The sequence below is a fragment of the Sorghum bicolor genome, chromosome 7 (assembly GCF_000003195.3).
Source record: "Sorghum bicolor cultivar BTx623 chromosome 7, Sorghum_bicolor_NCBIv3, whole genome shotgun sequence".
Classification (NCBI taxonomy): Eukaryota; Viridiplantae; Streptophyta; class Magnoliopsida; order Poales; family Poaceae; genus Sorghum; species Sorghum bicolor.
Genome location: NC_012876.2, coordinates 5,529,357 through 5,552,748, shown reverse-complemented (window position 1 = coordinate 5,552,748; position 23,392 = coordinate 5,529,357). Strand labels below are relative to the sequence as shown.

General features: G+C 43.9%; 4 protein-coding genes across 4 annotated transcripts; 2 read left to right on the top strand and 2 right to left on the bottom strand.

The window, feature by feature from the left end:
* On the top strand, positions 757-9,171 carry LOC8080871 (valine--tRNA ligase, mitochondrial 1). The gene is made up of 22 exons (XM_002445074.2): positions 757-1,018; positions 1,124-1,165; positions 1,303-1,350; positions 1,791-1,850; positions 1,937-2,106; positions 2,204-2,276; positions 2,428-2,493; positions 2,586-2,669; positions 3,766-3,843; positions 4,065-4,148; positions 4,284-4,363; positions 4,496-4,553; positions 4,639-4,941; positions 5,052-5,222; positions 5,754-5,944; positions 6,048-6,450; positions 7,002-7,253; positions 7,331-7,831; positions 7,943-8,040; positions 8,160-8,259; positions 8,552-8,697; positions 8,805-9,171. The coding sequence occupies exons 1-22, from the start codon at positions 1,010-1,012 to the stop codon at positions 8,956-8,958; spliced, it is 3,171 nt and encodes a 1,056-aa protein (XP_002445119.1). The 5' UTR covers positions 757-1,009; the 3' UTR covers positions 8,959-9,171.
* Positions 9,320-12,044, top strand: LOC8069654. Its single transcript, XM_002445073.2, has 2 exons — positions 9,320-10,319; positions 10,505-12,044. The coding sequence occupies exon 2, from the start codon at positions 10,535-10,537 to the stop codon at positions 11,918-11,920; it is 1,386 nt and encodes a 461-aa protein (XP_002445118.1). The 5' UTR covers positions 9,320-10,319; positions 10,505-10,534; the 3' UTR covers positions 11,921-12,044.
* On the bottom strand, positions 14,188-14,712 carry LOC8069653 (forkhead box protein D1). The gene has a single exon (XM_002443876.2). It carries the CDS (start codon positions 14,710-14,712, stop codon positions 14,188-14,190), a length of 525 nt encoding a protein of 174 aa, XP_002443921.2.
* Positions 18,069-22,476, bottom strand: LOC8069652 (ABC transporter G family member 14). Its single transcript, XM_002443875.2, has 3 exons — positions 21,942-22,476; positions 20,890-21,805; positions 18,069-19,555 (listed from the first exon to the last, which is right to left on the bottom strand). Exons 1-3 carry the CDS (start codon positions 22,227-22,229, stop codon positions 18,510-18,512), a joined length of 2,250 nt encoding a protein of 749 aa, XP_002443920.1. The 5' UTR covers positions 22,230-22,476; the 3' UTR covers positions 18,069-18,509.

Sequence of the window (23,392 nt, the reverse complement as noted above, 5' to 3'; positions counted from 1 at the left end):
AGCGAATCTTGCGGAACATGCATTGAACATTAAATATAGATGAAAATAAAAACTAATTACACAGTTTGTCTGTAAATCGCGAGACGAATCTTTGAAGCCTAGTTACTCCATGATTGGACAATGTTTGTCAAATAAAAACGAAAGTGCTACAGTGTTGTTTTACCAAAAAATTGTGGAACTAAACAAGGCCTTAATTATAGATTTATAAATACTTTTTAACAAGCATACACCTAAATAAATCTATAACTAAAGTATATATGATCCAATGAGTACGAAATTTTTATTATAGTTGAGGCATACAATAATTAATCTATCATAAAAATTTCATCACAATTATACTATAAAAACAATATATAAAAATAAATTATAGAACAACATAGATCTAAATCTATAACAAAAAAATTTACTAAGCATACTATATTAAAATTCACTGTGTAGATTTATTTATATGAAGTCCAACAATTTTAAATTTTCCATTTTATAATGTTCCTATGACTTATTATGATTTTTAAAAGTTTAGTCAAAATAAAAAAAAATAAAAGGACAAAACTAGCTTTGAAATTTTCTTATAACTAGTTAAGGAGATAAAAAAGTTTATGAGACCGGTTTTATTGTGTACAGAGAAAAAACCGACTTTCGTAAAAGTGATCGAAGATAAATGGTCTTCGTTAAAAAGAGGCCCATGAAACAGCCCAAAGCCCAAAGCCCAAAGCCCAAGTCCCCAACACCTATCCCTTGCTCGGACTCTCCCGCATGGCCGCATATCCGCCGCCGCCGCTGGTTGCTGTCCCGCATCTCTCTCCGAGTCTCCTCTAGTCGCTCCCGCCGGCCGCCCGCACGCGCACGCGCACGCGCCCGCCGGCCGCCGCTCCTCCTCGCCCACCGGCGACCTCCGCCCACACACGCCTAAACCCTAAACCCTTCCGTATTCCACTGTCCGTATCCCACCTTTCCTGCTGCCGGCGGCAGCGGCGCAGAGAAGAGGCAGTCCGCCGGCTTGATCTGAAGCATGGACAAAGTAAGAAAGGGGGCTCCGATCGAGCAACCCGTCCATCTGCTCCTGCTACTCGTGGGGATCTCTTCTCTATGTTTGTGGGACTGATTTGTGTGTGTTTTTGTGCAGCAACCTGATGCGCGGGGGGCGGAGAAGGTTGCTGAGGAGAAGGTTCGTGTACTCACTTACCTCACCTTGTGTCACGGATATCCTCCGGGAGTACTTGGCACCTTTGTGCAGTCTGAACTGCATTTCCTTTTTGTTCAAGTTAGCAACTTATTCTATTCACTCATTTTTTATTCCTGCAGCAACTTGATGAGAAAGAGTTAGAGAGGAAGCTGAAAAAAGATCAAAAGGTATCAATCAAATTCTGTCTTGCATTGCTCTCTGTACTAATTTCCCTGATATATTCTTTGGACTTGGCTCAACGGGTTAATTGGTGACTGGATGGCCTGAAACGGTAGTTAGATCATACTTAACAGTAATGATGTGTTTGGTTTGTGGAGTCACCCCCGGATGCATCATGAGTTCATCCCATGAATTTTGGTGGAACCAACTCATTGCTCATGCATATACTAATTATTAGCTTGTGAGGAATGAGGTGGTGATGGATCGACCCATTCTATTCGACAAACCAAATAGAAAAAGTGAGGAGTGAGTAGAAGATGGACCACCTTATTCCTCAAACCAAACACACCCTAACTTCACTAAGTCAGAAATGATCTGAATTATGAGATCAGGCTGTTTGTTATCATGTATGTTATAATCATTTATGGGTTAAATGTTATGCTCTCAGGCAAAAGAGAAAGAAGAGAAAAAACTTAAGGCAAAACAAAAGGAGGTGGCTAGGCTCCAGGTTTGAATATAGTACTCTAATCTGTTTATAACTGAGCAGATGATCCAGATGTCTAGTAAATGAAATGCTTGCTGGATATGACTTAGGCACAAGCAAACTCAGATGGAGCAAAGAAGACCGAGAAAAAACAAAGGAAGAAAGCTGTCGAGGATGAAAATCCACAGGATTTCATAGACCCAGACACTCCTAATGGGCAGAAGAAATTGCTCGCATCTCAGATGGCCAAGCAATACAGCCCAAGTGCAGTTGAGAGATCGTAAGATGCTAGATTAGTTGTCTGCATTTGTTGATTTTATAATTCCTAGCATTGGAAATTTCTGGCTCAAATGGATGATTTCTTTAATTCAATGCAGATGGTATGCCTGGTGGGAATCATCAGGATATTTTGGGGCAGATCCTGCAAGCACAAAACCACCATTTGTTATAGTAAGTGATTCACTGATTCATGCTCTTGAACAGTTGTGCAACATAAGCTAGAAGCTGATTTAGCATACTGCATCTTTTGACATCACTGCAGTGCCATGTTATTGTCAAACATTTTTTAGCTTCCAACAAGAGTTGACTTATTTCTTTTCAGGTTCTGCCACCTCCAAATGTGACTGGAGCTCTTCATATCGGCCATGCACTTACAGTGGCTATAGAGGTGTTCCTTTTTCTTTTTTTGGTTTGCAGAGATTGTTATGCCATGTTAATGGTATAGACGTTGACTATACAATGGTTTTGCAACCAATGCAGGATGCTATGATACGCTGGCGTAGGATGTCAGGCTACAATGCTCTGTGGGTCCCTGGAGTGGACCATGCTGGCATTGCTACACAGGTCTGCACTTATGGATTTGTTTACTATCAGATGATGTTTATATGATGAAACATACAGTTTCAGATGATAGAATTTGTCATTCAAGTCGTGGGACAGACATGTATTGAATCATTCTGTCGGTGACAATTAACAATGTACTTCCATTAAGAAATCCTCAACAAGGTTGTTGGGACATGTCAATGATACCCTTTTCTGTATTTTTAGTGAAACTTAAACTCCAAGAGACTAGGTAAAATTAGATTCCAAATTGTAAGATTTAGCTATTATGCAAAATAGAAAACCCCATCTAAAAGGTAGAATTCTACAACAGCCTAGGTAAAATTTTCCTTGTCCATCCGATTTTTCACAAAGATCTGATTGGCTTCGTGCCTTCGTCCACCGCCTGAAGCCTACTTCGCACGGCCAGGTAGGTTTGAGAGAGAGGCCCACACAGAGACAGCTAGTAGCTAGTGCGTGGGGCCTGCAGCGGCAGCCGTCCAACCATCTTGCGTTACTGCCAGCAAGGTCCGTTCCTTGGCCAACACAGCCTGCCCCCTAGCATACGTGCTGCTGCCAAGAACGCCCAAGCAGCATTCAGCGAGCTGCAGGACCTGTGGTGCAGTGGTGGTCGCAACACTTGGAGGCCGTCCAATTAGCACGTGGGAATGGTTTAGCTACGCAGATAGCAAGTAGGACTCGCTAGGGAAAAATGGGCAGCGTGAGTACCGGGATACCCAGTTGGGAAAAAAGGAAAACGATATAGACAAACTGTTGGACTGTTTTTTTAGGCACAATAGCTATAAATAGTTTCAAAGATGCATTTACCCAACCTCTTGGAGTAGCTCTTATAAAATAATGTTTTGAATCACATTTCCTACTTTTGGATTTGGAATTTACTGTTTAGCAAAGCAATTGCTCATTCATTAATTGCATAGTCCACAGCATTTTTGTCGCTTCTATTCACTTGAGCAAATTAATACTGTATTTTTTTTTCTCATTTCAACTTGTATATGATTTAACTTAGCATTTGTAGTTCAGACTTCTTGTTTGGAGTTTGGACAACAGAGTACTTAATTTTTTTGTACTTCGTTTTGACATCTGTTCTCATTTATATCAGGTTGTTGTAGAAAAGAAGCTTATGCGTGAAAGGAAGCTGACAAGGCATGACATAGGGCGTGAAAATTTTATTTCTGAAGTAAGCACTTTTTTTGCATGACATATGATTATATGTGGGCCAACTGTTTCTCCATCTGTTATTTTACCATTAATAATGGACTCGGTTTCCTCTGTGGTTCTGAAACATCATAGTTACTTCCATGTTCTGAAATGAATGTGTTGTCTGCCTTTTCTGATTCTGATGTATCATTTTTAGGCTTGATGTTTGCTTATTCCATTTTTTTATCATCTTACAAACAGGTACTCAAATGGAAAGATCAATATGGTGGTACCATATTGAATCAATTGCGCCGGCTTGGGGCTTCACTTGATTGGTCCCGTGAGGTAACATACCTATTTATTTTAGCTTGGGAAAAAAACATGTCTCGTGCTTGAACCATGCATATTAAATTATTAATACATACTAACTTCATTTCAAACTTGGCACCAAAATTAAAAAAAAAAAAACTTGGGCACCAGGCTTTTACAATGGATGAGCAAAGATCAAAAGCCGTAACTGAAGCTTTTGTCAGGTTGCACAAGGAGGGCCTGATATATAGGTCAGTTTCCTCACACTTCTTTTTTGAGTGTTAGAATGAAATATTCCACAATTCAGTTTGCCACGATCCTTTACCTGTTTTTCAGTTGGCATCCTAGTTGTCACATCTAATGGTTTCTTTATTCCTTTTCAGAGATTATCGCCTTGTTAATTGGGATTGCACACTTCGAACTGCAATTTCTGACATTGAGGTTGATGGAACTTTATATTATTTATGATACACACCTTTGTACGCATGATTAGATGATTTTCTGATGGAAAATACTGTTTTGTCAGGTTGATCATATTGATCTTAAAGAAGAAACTATGTTAAAGGTCCCTGGTTATGCCAATCCTGTACAGTTTGGTGTATTGATATCTTTTGCCTATCCTCTTGAGGAAGGACTTGGTGAGATTGTTGTAGCAACCACCAGAATAGAAACAATGCTGGGCGATACAGCAATAGCTGTTCACCCCGAGGATGAAAGGTATAAGCATCTGCATGGAAGATATGCAGTCCACCCCTTCAATGGACGAAAACTCAAAATAATCTGTGATGCTGAGTTAGTTGATCCCACTTTCGGTACTGGGGCTGTCAAGGTAAGACCTGCTGCTGAGGACTACCTTTTTATCATCTTATATTGTACCTACCTGTACCTTCCTCATATCTATCCTCTTATACTGCATTGTTCTTTGCTGTTTTTATGCAGATTACTCCTGCCCATGATCCAAATGACTTTGAGGTTGGAAAGCGTCATAACCTTGAATTCATCAATATATTCACAGATGATGGAAAAATAAATAGCAATGGAGGTGCACAATTCGATGGAATGCCTAGATTTGCCGCTCGAGTTGCTGTTATTGAGGCACTGAAGGAAAAGGTATTATTACTGGATTTGCTTAACTATCCATTAAAAAAGTATCTGAACATAGCTGATTATCAGTCGCTTTTTATGAATATGTATGTCTAACAAAGTGAAAATAATAATAGTGAAATATCATGATTGTTGTGCCATAATAGTGTTTTATGCATTTATTTTGTAATGTGTTGTACAAAGAAGACAATCAGTTTGAGTCACATTAGTATATATTCTAGCATGAATTACTTTCAGTTCAGCATTAGTATTGAAAACAGCTTATCATTTAATTTATATAAATATTGATTCTATTAAAATTAGCAATTCAATCAGGTATTCAAGTTGGGATCGGCTAGCCATAATTACGATTTTTCTTTTTTCTCAAACACGATAATCATGAATTTTCTTGAATCTCATGTCTTACATATATCCTTCACACTGGAAATTATGGATAACTTATTTTATTGTTTCATCATTTTTTGAAGACATTGGTCTTTGCCTTCTTGTTTTATATATGTATTTTGATTTTAACATTTTTTTATTCTTGTAATTAAGGGGTTGTATAAGGACACAAAGAAGAATGAAATGAGTTTGGGCGTTTGTTCAAGAACTAATGATGTAGTGGAACCTATGATAAAACCACAGTGGTTTGTTAATTGCAGCTCCATGGCCAAGGCAGGCCTTGACGCTGTAAGGTCAAAAAAGATTGAAATTATTCCCCAGCAGTATGAGCAAGACTGGTACAGGTATTACATACAATGTGTTGTCACTTGTAATTATCATGCCTCATGCCAAATGAATGAGATAAATCTGAAATAAATGACCTATCCATTACTGCTGTCTTTGTAGATGGCTTGAAAATATACGTGATTGGTGTGTCTCGAGACAACTTTGGTGGGGACATCGTATACCTGCATGGTATGTGACACTAGAAGATGACCTGGATAAAAACCTTGGTTCCAACAATGACCGCTGGATAGTTGCAAGAAATGAAAGCGATGCAAACCTTGAGGCACAGAAAAAGTATCCAGGAACAAAATTACGTCTAGATCAAGACCCTGATGTGCTGGACACATGGTTTTCATCTGGTCTTTTCCCCTTAACAGTACTTGGTTGGCCGTCTGATACCGCTGACCTCCGTGCTTTCTACCCTACATCGGTACTAGAAACTGGACTTGATATTCTCTTCTTTTGGGTAGCAAGGATGGTGATGATGGGAATGCAACTTGGTGGTGATGTGCCATTTCAGAAGGTATAACATCAGTCTTCATTTCCTTAGCAGTCTATTTGTTCATGTTAGGTACTCTATTTAAATCCTATCGCTGCCTTTTATGTCCCTTCATGTGGTTAATTTTTGTAATATTATAATCTGATCAAGAAGAGACACATGCTAGAGCAATGGTCAGTCTACCTACAATACTGTGGATGTTTAATCAAGTTATTAGAAATTTGTTAGATGAAATAAGGACCTGCCCATTTTAGGTCATTCGTTACTGCTTTGCTCCGCCCTTCCATCTCTACAGGCCACACTGATATTTAATATATATTGTTCACGTGCTTTGGTCACATCATTCATTAGCAGAACGTGGTGTCTGCATATCTGTTGCAGTCTATAATTCATGATGCCACCATATTCTTTTTTTTTTCTGGCTGCAAAATATTCCTTCATTTTTTTAGCTCAATTAGCAAGTCACCCATATACCGTGCGTCTACCAAAGAAAAGAAAACAATGCAGTCTAGTTGAGTATATATTTCCTAATCATCTCTTCTCTGATGATCAATAACCATGTGTTCTCTTCTCAGGTTTATTTACATCCTATGATTCGGGATGCACATGGCCGAAAGATGTCAAAATCACTTGGTAACGTTGTTGACCCTCTTGAGGTGATAAATGGCATGTCACTGGATGGTCTTCTGAAACGTTTGGAAGAAGGCAATCTGGATCCAAATGAACTAAATATCGCAAGAGATGGGAAGAAGAAGGATTTCCCTGATGGCATAGCAGAATGTGGTACCGATGCCCTCCGCTTCGCACTGATATCGTACACTTCCCAGGTTCTTATGGCACCCAGTTGATTTTTTCATGTATAATTATTATACATGCTCTTATACAAGCTCTTTTTCCCCCTCAGTCTGACAGGATAAATCTTGATATCAAGAGGGTGGTTGGATACAGACAATGGTGCAACAAATTATGGAATGCCATCCGTTTTGCGATGGGCAAACTGGGTGATCATTACATTCCGCCAGCAACTGTTGATGTGTCTCTTATGCCACCAATCTGCAAGTGGATACTCTCGGTGCTTAACAAAGCTGTTGGGAAAACCGTTACTTCTTTAGAAGCATACAAATTGTCTGATGCAACATCTGCTATATACTCATGGTGGCAGTATCAGCTATGTGATGTATTTATAGAAGCTATCAAACCTTACTTCTTCAACGATTCTCAAGAGTTTGAATCAGCAAGAGCTGCCTCCAGAGATACCCTGTGGATTTGCCTGGAGACTGGTCTACGCCTGCTCCACCCATTCATGCCCTATGTAACAGAAGAGCTCTGGCAGCGTCTTCCACAGCCCAAAGATTCTTGCAGGAAAGATTCAATTATGATTTCAGAGTATCCATCTCCTGTTGAGGTAATAATACATGTGTCCTAAAGAAGATTGTTCTTGTAGGAAATATTCAATTATGATTTGAGGAAAGAGTAGTACTTATTACCCATGGGAACATATGGTTCTTTATGATAGGAATGGAGTAATGGCGGACTTGAAAATGAAATGGACATTGTCTTGGATGCTGTCAACAAAATAAGGTCTCTGAAGCCACCAACAGATTCAAACGAAAGGTATGTATACTGCGATCTGTTTTGCTCTGTGTTTAGTATTTGCTTGGTTGATTCATCAACCTGCTTCTGCAAAATGGAGTAATAGCTTATTGATGTTTTCTTTTTTATTTTTTTTATAGACGGCCTGCTTTTGCACTTTGCCGAGGGCAAGAGATTGCTGCCACTATCCAATGCTATCAATCTCTAATCGTGTTTCTTTCTTCCATATCACATCTCAAGGTTATGACTTACACTTTTGTATGACTATCTGTGTTAATTTCCAGAAATATCTTTTCCCTTTCATCATCTACAATCAGTTTATACTTTATGGATTGGAATTTATGCTGAAACCTAAATGGAGTTTTGTGACCTCAAATAGCTATTGTTACCCACTGGTTCTTCCCAAATAACATTTCTTCATGTATTTCTTCATCTGTTAGCATTTATATGCTACCTACTTACGCTAGAAAAAAAAATCCACCTGAGTTAAAAGGTCCTGAACGAAAGCACTGATCTGTTATTGGTACTTCAGATCCTGACGGAGAACGATGAAACTCCAGCTGATTCTGCAACTGCTGTTGTCAACAAAGACTTGTCTGTGTACCTTCAGCTCCAAGGAGCTTTAAATGCAGATGCTGAACGTGAAAAGCTAAGGAAGAAAAAAGACGAAATTCAAAAGTAAGTGCACCCCTGTCTTCTTGGCTCATTTTCGACAGTAAAGATCCTCCACATGTTTAAGTGTTGTTCGATCTTATCGGTAAATAAGTCTCGTATCATACACGCAGGCTACAAAATGCACTGGCACAAAAAATGGACGCCTCTGGCTATCGCGAGAAGGCTCCACAGAGCGTGCAGGAAGAGGACATGAGAAAGCTCACCGCTTTGTTGGAACAACTAGAGGTCATCAGTGAAGCTGAGAAGAAATTAGATGCAAACTGAGTCTGTGTGACCTGTGTTGAAGACGCCCTGATTGTACCGAAGTTAGTCCCCACATTTTTCTTGTTTGCAAAAAGCTCAGCTATGTTCTTGATTGCTCAGGTTTACAATTGATGGTTCAGATGGAAGCCACACTTTTGCAGCGTGTAAGAATATTCACTAACCATATTTTTTAGATGTTCTATTTTTCTCAAGTTAGAAACTTTTGATGATGCATATGGAAACTCTGAGAATTAGCAGGTAATCCGGCGCTTTGTGCGGGAAAAAACTGATTTACCTAGTGGGTAAGAAAAAACAAACGTGAAAAAAACTGACCTTTTAGTTCTGAAAGATGCTACAGTACCGTGGACAGGTGCGCTAGTAGTGGTGTATAAAATAAAAAGATAAAATAAAATGGTAGATATGCAGTAGCTATGTGGTGTTTTTTTTTATCGGGATTATGGAGTGTTTGGTGTCCACCTATTTGCTGCTCTGAAAAGCTATGGCTTAAAGTAGTGTTCGCTGATTTATCGTGAGAGAAACACTATTGGCTGGTAGAAAAAGTACGGCTAGCGAATAGACATCCACTATAATTTAGGAAAATAATAAGTTAAAATTTTCTCCTCTAATAACTAGAAAGATAAAGCAAATGACTAGAAAGAAACAATTTTGAACCGCAAGCAAACATCCACAGTAAAAGAGCCAAATAACAAGGTAACCTCTATCATCAAACAACTAGAAGGTAAAGCAAATGAATGAAAGTGTACCTTTACACAAAAACCGGCATCCAATGTAATAGCTCCAATTGCAAGAAAAAAAAAGGTAACCTTTGGAGAGTGTCTATAACTTGCACGAAACTCGACTTCATCTTAAACCACACATTCCGCAAGCACCTCTTTTTTCTCATATAGCATGAGTCCAACTAGTAACACACCTGTGCCCACTTGAGCATCTTAGTTGTTCTACATAAGTACACAAGTAATATCTAGTACACAAACAGAAAGTTGTTTGATATTTTTTTTAACAAAGAAATCATTAAGAAGCAAGCATGTAAGATGGTAAACGACAAACCGACTATAGCTAAAAGATACAAATGAAAGGTGCATGGATAGCATCATGAGTTAACTAATGTGTGAATGTATTGATAAAACGGTGGAGAAGATGTGTATAGCTACAAAGGATAGCAAAAATAAAAAAAGATATCTATCAACAAGTAGCAACCTTTAAATATTCTAGTTTTTCCTATTTTATTATCCACAAAAGGTGATCCCTAGGTTTCCTATAAAAGGCACTGATGTGGTGTCCATTCTCATCGATCACCGATAGTGCTTTTTGGACTTTTGGTTTATCAGGGCTCCCAAACTTCTAAGTTCTAATTAATTAAGGTACATCATCTATCTTATTATTCTTGAAAGTAGTTTACATATAGTTTGTTTCTACGTATATATGTATTTTGAGAAACTATGTTGTTTTCCAAAGCTATGCTCTATAGGAGAATAGAACTAATAATTTATTGGATGAATCAACAATTCATTTTATCATTAACATTATGAGTGTTTTCTGTATCTAGGTGAATCTATCAAGCCCAAACAAGAAAGAAATGGATTGTCCAATTAACATCCGTACATCACCAAGGACGCCCTTGTCATTGTCTAGGCAACAGATGATAGAAGAATTTTGGATGAAGAAACAAGAAGAAATTGAGGCGACTAAGGACTTTAGAGAGCGCACAATCCCCGTGACCTATCTCAAAAAGGTCATTTGTGCTGAGAAGGGTAAAATGATGATGACATCTGATACCCCAACCTTCCTGACAAAGGCATGTGAGGTATTTGTGCAGGAACTTTCTGTCCATGCTTGGGTGTGTGCTAGTTCCCACAATCGTAGCACGATATTGGACTCTGATATTGCAGAGGCAATTGCCTCTATTGAGTCCTATGATTTTCTAAATGATGTTCTACGCGCACATCTTGAAAAGTACAAGTTTGATCCATGTCTACAGTCTACTAAGAAGCCTCACCACATGTTGACAAGTCAGTCATCAACATCCCTCGAATCTTCTTTGGATCAATACCAAATGACACAATTTATTCCTCAATATACTAGATACAATCCCTTTCTTTGCACTCCTCAACCTTTGCCACCAACTAATGCTAATCCAATGCATTTACCTTTGCCACTTCCACCACAAAGAGCATTCTCTATAATGGCAACCCCAATAACACCTACACCAATTGTGAGTGGATCATTCCCACCTATCACATACATGACAAAGGATCTATGGTTCTTGAGGAAATGCATTAGCAACAACGATGCTGCTTTAGGTCTTATAACTCCTCATCAATTACTTCCAAAAGCACTACCCAATATTCCAAACAACTGCTACGTGACTACCATTGCTTCTACTGATACATATTGTGTTGGTAGTGCTAGCACTAATAATTTTGTTTCTCAAGATGGTGACATGACATTCCATTTCCCTCATGTTCCTCTAAAGCCCTTTCAATTATCATCCTCTTCAACAATGGATAGTATTGGTTCCCCTATATATACTGATATCACTGAATTGAATCATACCAAACTAGATGTTACACATACTGGAAATTCCACACATGACATTAATCCTAAAGCTACTTTCAATGTCGATGATGGTGAACAAAAACATATGGGAGTTGAAACCACTGCTGCCAATCATATGAATGTTGTGCATGAAGAGTTAGATTCAAAAGTTGTTATTACTACTAATGTGGGTGCAAACGACAATAATATAAATTGGGATGAAATTGACATGGCCAGTGATTCCATGCTGATGGAGTTTTGGAAAGATGTAATGATGGAAGAAGAAGAAGAATTGACACCTTTGCCAGCAACCAATGATCTTATTCTACATCCTAGTGATATGGTGGAACTTGAGGGATGTTGTCATGGTTCATATCTTCTTGATGACATCATGTTTGATGCAAGTACCGATGGAAGGCACAACTAGATCGATTAAAGGCAGGAGAAGAAAGCAAGGACATATATATGTAGCTAGTGACAAATATTTTCTATTTGTATATGTTGGTGTCACAGGCTTCTCTAATAAATACAAATTAGAAGCAAACCCCATGCGTTGCTGCGGAAATTGCGGATTAGTAGATTGTGTGGAACGATGACGTGGACAAAAAAAATGCTTGTGTGTCTTGCTGACGTGGATATTACAATTGGATGTGATAGTGAATTTTAATTGTATGTGATAGTGCATTGCCTAATTAGATAGTTTGTATGTTAAGATAAATAGCTAGTGGGCTTTTACTTTATAAGAGTACAAGATAAGATGACATGTACTATTAGACAGGCTTCGTCCGTTTGTTCCATGTTAAAAACATGGGCTGGACTGTGTGGACCATAGGTGTAATTCCAAGTTTCATAGGTGTCGCTTCAGTTCGGGCTAAGGAGAAGATGAAAAGGCCTATCAGTGCCAAATAAATACTGGTGGAACATGCCGTGTTCCAGGTCTTCAAACTCCGTTCGGTTGTTCCATTCTACTCCGTTTGAAACAGTTGTGATTTTAAAGAAATTTATGACTCGATTGGTTCTCGACAAAATCTTCTTCTGAAAAGAATCTAGCTGAATTGGTTATGTAATTTATATAAGCTTCAGCAAATGATTCCAATTTCCAAGGCTCAAACCCCCGCCTACCGAGGGAGCCGTTAAAGCCCGCTCGTTTTCAGCTCGAAATGGTCTGAAATTGTTCCGGGCCTCGAATCCCTACCTGAGTAGTAATCTTGAATCCAAGTCACAGTCGTTGGCAATTTCAGGAAGGAAAGAAAGAAAGACCGCAGCTTGAAGTGAGAACCTCCAGCTGCTACGAAAATCTAAAACGATATTCTTTTTGGAACAGATGGAGTAATTTTTATTATCCATACAGTAATTTTGATATAAAGGTTAGCTGAACGAACTCTTATCTCCTTATCTGTCCAAGGACCCTTAAAACTATAGAGCCGGCCCTGATACGAGTTGGAGTCGAGCAGAGTCCATTTCTTGGTCGGCACGAACGGGTCGAGCCTGCGCTGCGCTGTCCTTGCGTTCCTCCAACGCAGAGCAGAGCAGGCAGCCGCCGGACCGAGTCAACAACGACCCGAATCTCCAAGGCTTCACACACACCTGCCGCCCCAGCTTGTTGACTCGCTGTCGCTATCCTTGGAGGCAACGGCAACGGCAACGGCAACGCGACCATGAGACCAACTCCTCCCCCAAGAAAGAAAGAAGAAGAAACCCAGCGCGCGATTCATTGCTCCTCCCCACTTCCAGCTAGGGCCTTGTTTAGTTCGCTCCAAAAACTAAAATCTTTTTAAGATTTCCCGTCACATCGAATCTTACGCCACATGCATGGAGTATTAAATATAGACAAAGGTAAAAACTAATTGCACAGTTTACTTGTAAAAATCACGAGATGAATCTTTTAAACCTAATTACTCTATGATTGGATAATGTTTGTCAAATAAAAACGAAAGTGCTACTGTTCCGAAAACTTTTTAGTTTTCGGAACTAAACAAGGCCTAGGCCTACTTCCACCCAAAATCCAAAGTTTTTCAAAATTTCCAATCACATCAAATCTTTAGACGCATACTCCTATATAAGTATTAAATATAAACGAAAATAAAAACTAATTGCATAATTTAGTCGGAATTTACGAGACGAATCTTTTGAGTCTGGTTAGTCCATGGTTGGATAATAATTGCTACAAACAAACAAACGAAAGTGCTATTGTGTCGCGAAATTTTTCAGTTCAAGAACTAAACACACCCTATCGCCAAGACGGGCCGTGTTTAGATGGTGAAGGAAAAAATTTCGCAACACTGTAGTATTTTCGTTTGTTTGTAGTAATTTTTGTCCAACCATGAACTAATTAGGCTCAAAAGATTCGTGTCGTAAATTTCGATCAAACTGTGAAATTAGTTTTTATTTTTTATCTATATTTAATACTCCATACATACGCCTAAAGATTTGATGTGACGGAGAATCACATCAACAGCGACTGCAGTAAATTAATGTACATGTACAGTTGCAGTTGCTTCCTCTGCACCTGCAGAGAGGAAGGCAGCGTGGGAAAATGGCTAAAAAAAAATTTCGAAAGAATGAAACCAAAAAAAACGTGGGCAACAAAACTGTTTGTCGCGGCAACGGCAAATGTAGCTGCGACTGCGAGGAATCCGAATCCGACGAACGAGCTCTCGATGGTCGACGCTGATGCTGCTGCCACGGCGTTAGCTAGCTCGACGCCGAGGACATGGCGGAGAGGCGGCTGGGCGTGGGGCGGAAGGCGTCGGCGCGGCGGCGCGTCGTCTGGGAGGGCGGCGGGCGGACGAGCGCGGCCAGCGCGCGCCTGATGTGGTCGCTGCCTTCCACCGCCGCGATGCGCACCAGCGGGTTGGCCATCGACGCGCGCCGCGGCGCGCTGAGCCTGCTGGACACTGGCGCCGCGGAGGCCGCGGCCGCGACCGGGAGCGGGGGCCCGGCCGCGCCTCCGCCGCCTGCTTGTCCTTGGCCCCTGTGCAGGGCGCAGCGGTAGGAGCCCGGGTGCGTGGTGGGCGAGCACGCGCACGACGCCCGCTGCTTCGCCTTCGTCGGTGGCCCCGGCACGAGGCGGTGGTGGTGGCGGCGGTGAGGCTGATGAGACCGCGAGAAGGCGCCGCGGCGCTGGGGGACGGCGGCTGCGGGCGGTGGAGATGCCGCCGCCACAGCAGCAGCAGCAGCAGCAGCCATGGCGCTCGGTGGATGACGGGACGGCGCCATCGCTCTTGCCATCAGGGAGGCCGGGGGTCCAGTCCAGACGCGGATGCGGAGCACACGCGGGAAGAGAAGGTGCTTGCTGGTCACTGGTGGTGGTGGCAGCAGCTGGCAATGGCCAACAGGTGAGCAGGGACAGATTCGGTGGTGGTGGGAGGTGGGGGGCGTTTCGGCGGCGATGCGGCCAAACCTAGCGTGGCGGCCGTGGCGGGGTATTTGTAGTTGGCAGTTGCAGTTGCAGGCGACGAAGAACGGGGATGGCGGCGACTGGGTCCAAGTCCAACGCAAGGGGCGATGGAGCGGGCCCGTTTCGGTTTTAGTTGGGCCGCGAGAGGGAAGACCGTTTGATTGCTTTGGAATGGAATGGAATGGAGTCTCCTTCTGGAACTTGGACTAGTCTCCTGTCGTGTCTACTGGGCCTCCTGCCTTTGTCGCCACTCGCCAGGTCCATGTCACTGGCAGGTTAAGCACTTATTAGGGGGTGTTTTCTGCTAAAAAAAACTTAGGGGGTGTTTAGATCTATATAAGGGAACATGAGCTAATTGTAAAACTAATTACATATGAGTAGACTAATTAGCGAGACAAATCTATTAAAATTAATTAATCTATGATTAGCACATGTTTACTTTAGCACTACATCGACAAATCATGGACTAATTATGTTTAATAGATTTGTCTCGCAAATTTAGATGGAACATTCATTTGCGGACTAATGAAAATCTTCATATTTTTTAGAGAAGAGAAACATGTTAGTTCTAAAATAACAGACACGAGTGTACCTAGAGGGGCCGCAACCCCTACAGAGAATTTATTATTAAAAAAAAATAAAAGAGCAGTCAAGAGATTACAGTCATCAGATTAAGGAGTGAAGATTACAGCAAGGGGAAAATTATGATATGTAAAAGGAAACAAAGAAAATAAAGCTAAGACAGTGATCTATTGAAGGTTTTGAATCCATTACTCATAAGGTTCAGTCAGACTCTCTTTCACCCTTAAAGAGACCAGGTTGATTTCCTGGAAGAAGAAAGCCCTGCAGTCTTGAATACCAATCTGATTGTTGTTAAAGTTAAGCTCATTCCTGGCTTTCCAAATGGTCCACAACATGATAATAACAGCAATCATGAGGAATTGTGATTGCAATTGAATTTTGATGGCCTCAACGTTTTCAAATGAACTTGACCCCTGGATAGTTTGCAGGTTCAACAAATCCCAACGCTGCTGAGCAAATGGGCATTCCCAGAACAGGTGTTCAACTGTTTCTTCCACCCTTGAGGAGCAGAGGTTCATGTGCTTTCTTCTCTATATATTTCTTATGCTCAGTCTGTCTTTAATCAATAGCCAACAAAACACTTTATGCTTTGGCTGACAATAGGACTTCAGAGCTACCTGTCAATTGGATCAATGCTCTGGTGACCAATCAATTGTCTGTAAGCAGAGGTAGAACTGAATTTCTCTGACCCTCCATTGAAGCCCAATCATCATTAGTGTCCACTAGGATTGTTTCAGTTGTTAGTCGTTGTAAACTGGTCACTAGAGTGTAAGCCACTTGGGAGAGGGGCAAATTAAACAGAGAGTTGCTTGAATCCATAGCGAGTGCTTTGCTGAAAGTGATGGTTTTACTTTTCGCAAATGAGCCTAGCTGGGGGAACTGTTGCTCCAAAACCTGTGTTGACCATTTGTCGCTTCAAAAGAAACAGAACTGACCATTTTGACTTGCATTAGTGCCATGTCTTTCAAGGGGTGCAAGAGTTTGAGTGCCTCTCCACCAAAAAGACCCCTTCTTCACATTGCTAGGCAACCTGTCATTTCTATAATGCTTTTCCCAAACTAGATGTACCCAAGGAATATATTTTTTGTTGAAGAATTTGTCCAGATTTTTCATGAGCAGGGCTTGGTTTTGCATTTCAAAATTGATGACTCCTAATCCCCTTTTGTACTGCATACAAAAACAGCTTTTGGGGCTCCCCTACCATTTAAATTTGAGCCTCTCTACAGACAATTTTTCCTGAATTTATCAATTTTTCCTGAATTTATCAATTTTGGAAGTTCAAGAGTACACATATAGAAGGTTGGCAAAAGAGGAGAGAACAACATTTGTCATTTGGAGTCTGCCAGCTTGGTTTAACATTGTTGAAATACCCCCAGTAGAGTTGGGATGAGTGTTGTAAGTGTGTTGGGTTCTTACACCCATTTTCTTCTTAATATAATTATGTGCAGATCTCCTGCGTTTTCCGAAAAAAAAACCCCAGTCTTCTTTCACATTTGCTGACTAGTGGTAGAAAGTCCTGCACCCTTGGCTTTGTTGTTCCCAGAGGGAGGCCCAGATAGGTGAAGGGCAGAGACCCTTTGGAACAACCAAAGGTTCTAGCCAGTAGATCCAATCTTTCTTAATGGGTAACATCATAGATTTGCTATAGTTAACCTTGAGCCCAGTTGATTCAAAGAAGTTGTGCAGTAGAGTTTTAAGGAAAAAAAAAGCTGCCCTGGATCCCCCTCCATGATCATAAGTGTGTCATCAGCATGCTGAACAATGGGAAAGTCTAATTGCCTGAGTTGAGGTTTAAAGCATAGCAGTGTAAGCTAGACTGAACGAGGACACTGTATGTAGGAGTGGTGCAAATGTAGCCCTCCTTGCAGAAACCAATCAATCAACTGAAGGTGAGAGGTTGGAGTAAACCAAGCAGATCTCTCGTCATATCTGCCCATTGATAAGCTGCAGTCTCTGATGATGAACCAGTTTGTTTCCCTGCAACTCTCACTTTCAGTGCCTGACAAGAACACAAAGATCAGGTAGGAAACAGGGAAATGGGAACAGAACAATCACAGCTAGGAAAGAGGGAAATGAGAACATGACAGTCACAGCTCGAAGCTTCTGACTCTGCAGCTCGACCCAAAATCTGTATAGCCATGTCAAGAAGGAGATGCCATGGTATAATCAATGGGAGTTGAGGAGTGCAAGCACTGCTGCAGCAGCATCTGTTTCTGTTACAGAACAAAAGCATAGATAGATAGATATTCTCCTTTGCAAAACAAAATCTGTTTCTGTTACACTGTCCCTTCATGCCATTCATGCCCACATCCTAACACTGTTGGAAAGCTCCAAGGCATGGTGGGTGCTAGAGTCTGTGTCACTCAGAGCTCGTCAGGCTTCAGTTCAGTGCATTTGGACACGAATTATTCTTTCGGAATACATACTGCATACTTGATATGAATAGCACAAGTTGTTTTGGTCATTCATTAGGTGAGATTCGACGATGGTTGTGTGAAGTTGGAGCTGAAGGAAAACATATATACGAGTATTATCTGATGAAGAAAAATACCATCATTTGCGTGAAATGTCAGGGCAGATTACTGAATTGTCAGGAGTAACAGGTCTGGAACTTGATCTTTTGTTCAGAGTATCAGACAGAGAGAAGCTGCATCTAGCTGCAGGTTTGTATTGTACTCATCCCCCTCGTTGTATTATACAGAGCAGAGCACTACTAAGTGCTTCCTTCTCTTCTCGTTACAGATCAATCTAGCGATTATTTCGTGCCACGTCATCATCCACGTACACTAATCAGTAAGCACCACCATTAATCCTGCTCTTGATCACCCGATGGGATTAATAAGCGCTAATCACCTCTCGCCATCACCTAAATTAACTAACTCTTCTTCCAGTTAAGTAATGCCTCTTGGTCTTGGAGCTGACTGATTAATCAGACTCTTCTACTGCTCCATCCATGGCCGGATGCATGCCATTTTCATGTTTGGGCAGGCAGCTCTCGGCCACTGCAGCTGCAGACAATGGCCGCTGATCATCATCACCTGGGCTTGAGGCGATCGAGGGCAATGTACGCGACGACGCGGTATCCGACGAGGAGCAGCGCCATGACGCAGACGTCGACCCAGTGGTTGTTGAGCCCGACGGCCTTGATGGCCGGGAACTCGGCGACGGCGCAGAGCTTGCCGTGTCCGTCGCCGCAGTCGTAGTAGCCGCCGCCGTTGGGGAACTGGATCCCGAGCAGGAGTCGGTAGCAGTAGAAGCTGTAGTTGAGCCACCTAAGCCACGCGACGAACGGCGGGATGTGCTGCACGTAGTAGCCGCCGGCGATGAGGAAGACCATGGTGATGACGGACGCCAGCGTGGTCCCCTGCTTGACGTCCATGAGCACGGCGCCGATGGCGAGCCCGAGGCTCTGCGCCACGAGCACGCTGTAGAGCACGACGGCGAGGGAGAGGAGGAACGGCGCCGGGCGCGGGTCGAGGCCGCCCATCCAGTAGAGGATGAGCACGAACGCCGTGGGCAGGCCGAGCTCCATGGGGAGGTCCGTCGCCGCGCGCGACGCGAGGTAGGAGGAGAGGCGGTACATCCCCGAGCACCGCTCCTTCACCAGCATGGGCCGCTCGAGAGGGAAGGTGAAGACGGCGTTGTAGAGCGGGAAGAAGCCCCAGAAGACGGAGAAGAAGAAGACGAGCGCCGTCCGGTCCTGCAGGTGCGACGCCGGCGTGCGCCACCAGAGGAGGCCCGCCAGCGTCGCGACGCTCAGCACCTGGAAGACGCGCAGCTTGTTGAACGACTCGTGACGACGCTCCTTGAGCCCGCGCTGGAACAGCACCAGGAACTGCGTCCACCACCCCGTCGTCCACGTCGTCGTCGCGTGCCCGGCGCCGCTGCTGCCCGGCGGCAACGCCGCCGTCGACGTCGTCTCCCGCGCGCAGATGTCCAGCTTCACCGCCGGCGCAATGTGGCGCTCGTACGCCGCCGCCAGCTTGGCGCGCACCTCCTTGTGCTCGCTCTCGCTGCCGCTGGTCACCGCCGCCATCCCGTCCGCGGCGCCGTCGCCGCTCGTCGTCTGCGGCGCGATACCTGCATGCACAGCACGTCAGCAACAGTGTTGGAGGCGTCGAGCACCACGAGGTCGACAAGTGTCCGCCATTGTTCATCGGGATTGGGCCATTTTCCGTATGCGAAAAAGAAAAAAATCAAGATTGGGAAATGGGAGAGGGAAAGGAATGATGGGAGAGGTGGATGGATCCATGATTGGCAGTGCTGAGCTGAGCAGTGTGTCCCTGTCCATGTCTGTCTCCCCTCCACCCAAACCCCCCGCTAATTCCATCATTGCCGGTGCCCATTCGGCCATTCCTGCTCCCCTCACCACACTTTTCCTTCTATATATAAAAGAATCAAAAACATTTATATATATACCTTCTCATATGAGCAACAACAGAGGATGATGTATTTGAACTTTTTTTTTGTGAGATTAATTCTTGAAATCCATGTAATTATCTTCTAGTTATTACTGTTGCACAGATGCTATGATGAAGATGAAGATGATGGTGATGCATGCTCATCAAATCATGACGCAGATCAAATCAAAGGTAAACATCGCTCTCGTCAGGGGACCCCCCAAAACCCCAATGGGCTGCATGCGCGCACCGTATCAAGAACACAATCTCGACACATCAGTTTGTGCCGCTCACACTCCCCTTCATCGTGTATATAGATATATATGATGTGCTCATTTCTTTTTGCTTGTTTATGTTTTTTTTTTCAGAGCCCGTGGTATTCCTGTGCGCTTTATTTTGTTCGATCCTATAGCTTTTCTATTTTCCGTAATCGAGGTGGTTAACTCAACAACTATTGCCCAACGGACCTGATTCCTCTGTTTTTTTTAATTAATTAACTGAAATTCATTATGTGGAGGTCGTCAAACGAGGATCTTGACGACCTATATTTTATAATTGATTATAATTGCAGAAAAGAAAATAGAGCTACCTATAGTTGCCAATATGGATTGTTGTTTTCTCCCTTTTTCACTTTTGATGAATAAATTAAAAATGTAGTAGATGTGAGCAGAGCAGCAATGGCATGCGTGCTCTCCTTAGTGGCTCAGTCTCAGCCTCTTATTAGGGCAAGTCACCAAGGAGGCGACGTTATTAAGTGATGGGCGTCCTTTGCCATCCGGAGTGGTTGTTTCCATGGAAACTTTGTTTGTCGCTCACCTCGTCTTCTAGCTACCTAGCTAGCTATCAAGGAGAACGGATGACGTCAGCGCAAGGAATGGACTGGCACATGGCATTGTATTGTGCCCTATGAATTGGAAGGCATCGTAAAAAAAAAAAGCTAGAGAGAGAGAGAGAGAGAGAGAAGGAATTCAGTGCACCGTTACATATGCATGAGTGCATGACATGGCGGCGTACCGTTGGCGAGGTCGAGCATGAGGTCGGCGGGGTTGAGTGAGAGCGGCGACGCGAAGCCGACGGAGGCGAAGTAGTCGAGCGCGTCGGCGGCGCGGCCGTAGTAGATGGGGCGGCCGTCGGCGGACAGCAGCAGCACCTTGTCGAACATGTGGTACAGCCGCGACGACGGCTGGTGGATGGTGACCACCACGGTGCGGCCGCCCTGCGCCGCCATCCGGCGGAGCGTCCCGACGATCCGCGCCGCCGTCGTCGAGTCGAGCCCGGACGTGGGCTCGTCCAGGAGCAGCAGGCTCGGGTCCACCAGCATCTCCAGCCCGATGCTGACGCGCTTCCGCTCGCCGCCGGACAGCCCGCGCACGCCGCGGACGCCGCCCACCATGCTCCCGGCCACCTTCGCCAGCCCGAGCTCCCGCGCCACGGCCTCCGCCTGCGCGCGCTTCTCGCCGGCGCTCAGCGACCGCGGCAGCCGCAGCGCCGCCGTGTACCACAGCGTCTCGGAGACAGTCAGGTGAGGGTACAGCACGTCGTGCTGCGTCACGAACCCGGTCCGGCGCTTCACGGCGCCGGAGAAGGGCTGCCCGTTGTAGGTGATCTTGCCGGACAGCACCGCCGCTCGCCCGCCGTGGCGACCGCCTAGCGCCGTCAGCAGCGTCGTCTTGCCGCTCCCGGACGGGCCCAGCATCGCTAGCATCTCGCCTGGGCGCACCACCCCGGACATGCCGCTGATGATGGTCTTCTCCCGCGCCCGCGCCCGCGACGACGACGACGACGACCCTGCCGCCGACGCAGTGGCCTTCTTGTTCTTGCTCCCGTCCCCGCCGCCGAAGGACGCCATGTTCGACGCGGCCGCCGACAGCTTGTCGCACCATCCGGCCGTCGGCTTCCCGAGCTTCACCTTGTACACCACTTCCTCGAACTGCACAAGACACCAACACACGTACACATGACATGCATGCACACGTCTCATCATCACCTTGACACCATGCACTCGATCTCATCACATGACATTATCAAGGAAACAAGACATGTATATATATATCGTCAACAACTACCTTTAGGACGAGAGGGAAGGAGTTGGCGGCAGGGCGGGCGGAGGCGGCGGACGACGGCGGGCTGGAGGTGGTGGGATGGACGACGGCGCCGGAGGGGACGTTGGTGGTGGTGGTGGTGGCAGAAACAGAAGTAGGAGAGGGAGTGCCGCTGCTGCTGCTGCTACTACTGCTGCTGCTAAAGGTGGGCATGCTGTTGGGAGGAGGAGGAGGAGGAGGTGCAGCTGCTCGGTGGCCACCACCTCCGGCTGTCTGCTGCTGCTGCTCATGGTGCTCCAGCTGAGGCGGCATGGCGATCTATCTGTGTATCTTTTCTTCTGTCTGTCTCTGTCTCTCTCTCGCTCTTCTCCCCTGTGTTATCACTTCACACAATCACTGGTGTAGGTGTGGGAGCATGACAATTTTGGTTGGTTTGCTTCGTCTGTGGGTGCTACTACACACTCTCTGTCTTCTAGCTACTTGGTTGATGAGTGCTGCTTGGTTTAGGCTTGTGTCCTGCAAGTGTAGTTGTAGTTCTGGAGTGGGCTGCCTCCTCATGGCAAGGTATTTATCATAGGAGGGGAGGGCATTGGCAAGGGCAGAGAGGAGAGGAGGCCTACCAGGTGGGCCAGGGGGAGCAACACTTTGCTTGTGTCACTTTTTTATTGGCCAGGGTATATGGCATCCCAGTTAGTTACAAGGGGCAGTAGTACTTGCATGCTCTAGTGATCATCAGTACCGAATTGCAGTTATATTAACAAACTAATTTGTGTGGTGATGTGGGGATTTTGATAGCATCATATCACTTCACCACTAGCTGTGTGCGTGTATATATATATAATATATGTATCCAGTTACAGATGGTAGTTATTGGAAAAGAGGGGTTTACTGGTTTGGTGGTTGTTATTGTAGGTTTTGTCTCTGGGAGGTGGATGATAGATGCATGGGTGGGTGGTGGATATTCAGTAGATAACATTTCTCTTTCTCTTTCTCTCTTAGTTTTTTCTGATAATGGAAAATATATAACTGGTCTATATGGTGGTGCTCACTGCTCATTCATGTTTCATTAATGGATTGGGCACCTCTCGTTTACAACCGGAAATTTACCTGCATGTCTCAATGCCGTGTTTCACAATATATGCCAATTGTGGAACTCTTTGGGGGGAAAAATGAAGGAAATAATGGGCATAGTTATATAGAAAATTAACACATGAAAATAGTTTCTTGGTTGGAAGAAACACTTCCTTTTCTGTTCCCATGCTATTCTCTCTTTCTAATTCATTGTTCCATTGATGAGGTTAATTAGAATTTAGAGCTGCACAATACTACATTTGTTCATTTTTGTAAATCAAACTTTGATATGGCAAAACTAATTTTTTACTACAAAGTAATAATAATACGGTGGTCGTTTCGAGTAAGATTTACAACACAAGTTCCATGCTAGTAAATCTATATGTTATTGGACGACTGATTGT

Coding starts and splice junctions, on each gene's coding strand:
- LOC8080871 (XM_002445074.2), top strand. Junction 2,670..3,765: donor ATGCTGGCATTGCTACACAG/GTCTGCACTTAT, acceptor CATTTATATCAG/GTTGTTGTAGAAAAGAAGCT. Junction 8,260..8,551: donor CTTCCATATCACATCTCAAG/GTTATGACTTAC, acceptor TTGGTACTTCAG/ATCCTGACGGAGAACGATGA.
- LOC8069654 (XM_002445073.2), top strand. CDS start 10,535: ATGGATTGTCCAATTAACATCCGTACATCACCAAGGACGCCCTTGTCA.
- LOC8069653 (XM_002443876.2), bottom strand. CDS start 14,712: ATGGCGCCGTCCCGTCATCCACCGAGCGCCATGGCTGCTGCTGCTGCT.
- LOC8069652 (XM_002443875.2), bottom strand. CDS start 22,229: ATGCCGCCTCAGCTGGAGCACCATGAGCAGCAGCAGCAGACAGCCGGA. Junction 21,806..21,941: donor CCTTCCCTCTCGTCCTAAAG/GTAGTTGTTGAC, acceptor TGTCTTGTGCAG/TTCGAGGAAGTGGTGTACAA. Junction 19,556..20,889: donor CATGCTCGACCTCGCCAACG/GTACGCCGCCAT, acceptor CTGTGCATGCAG/GTATCGCGCCGCAGACGACG.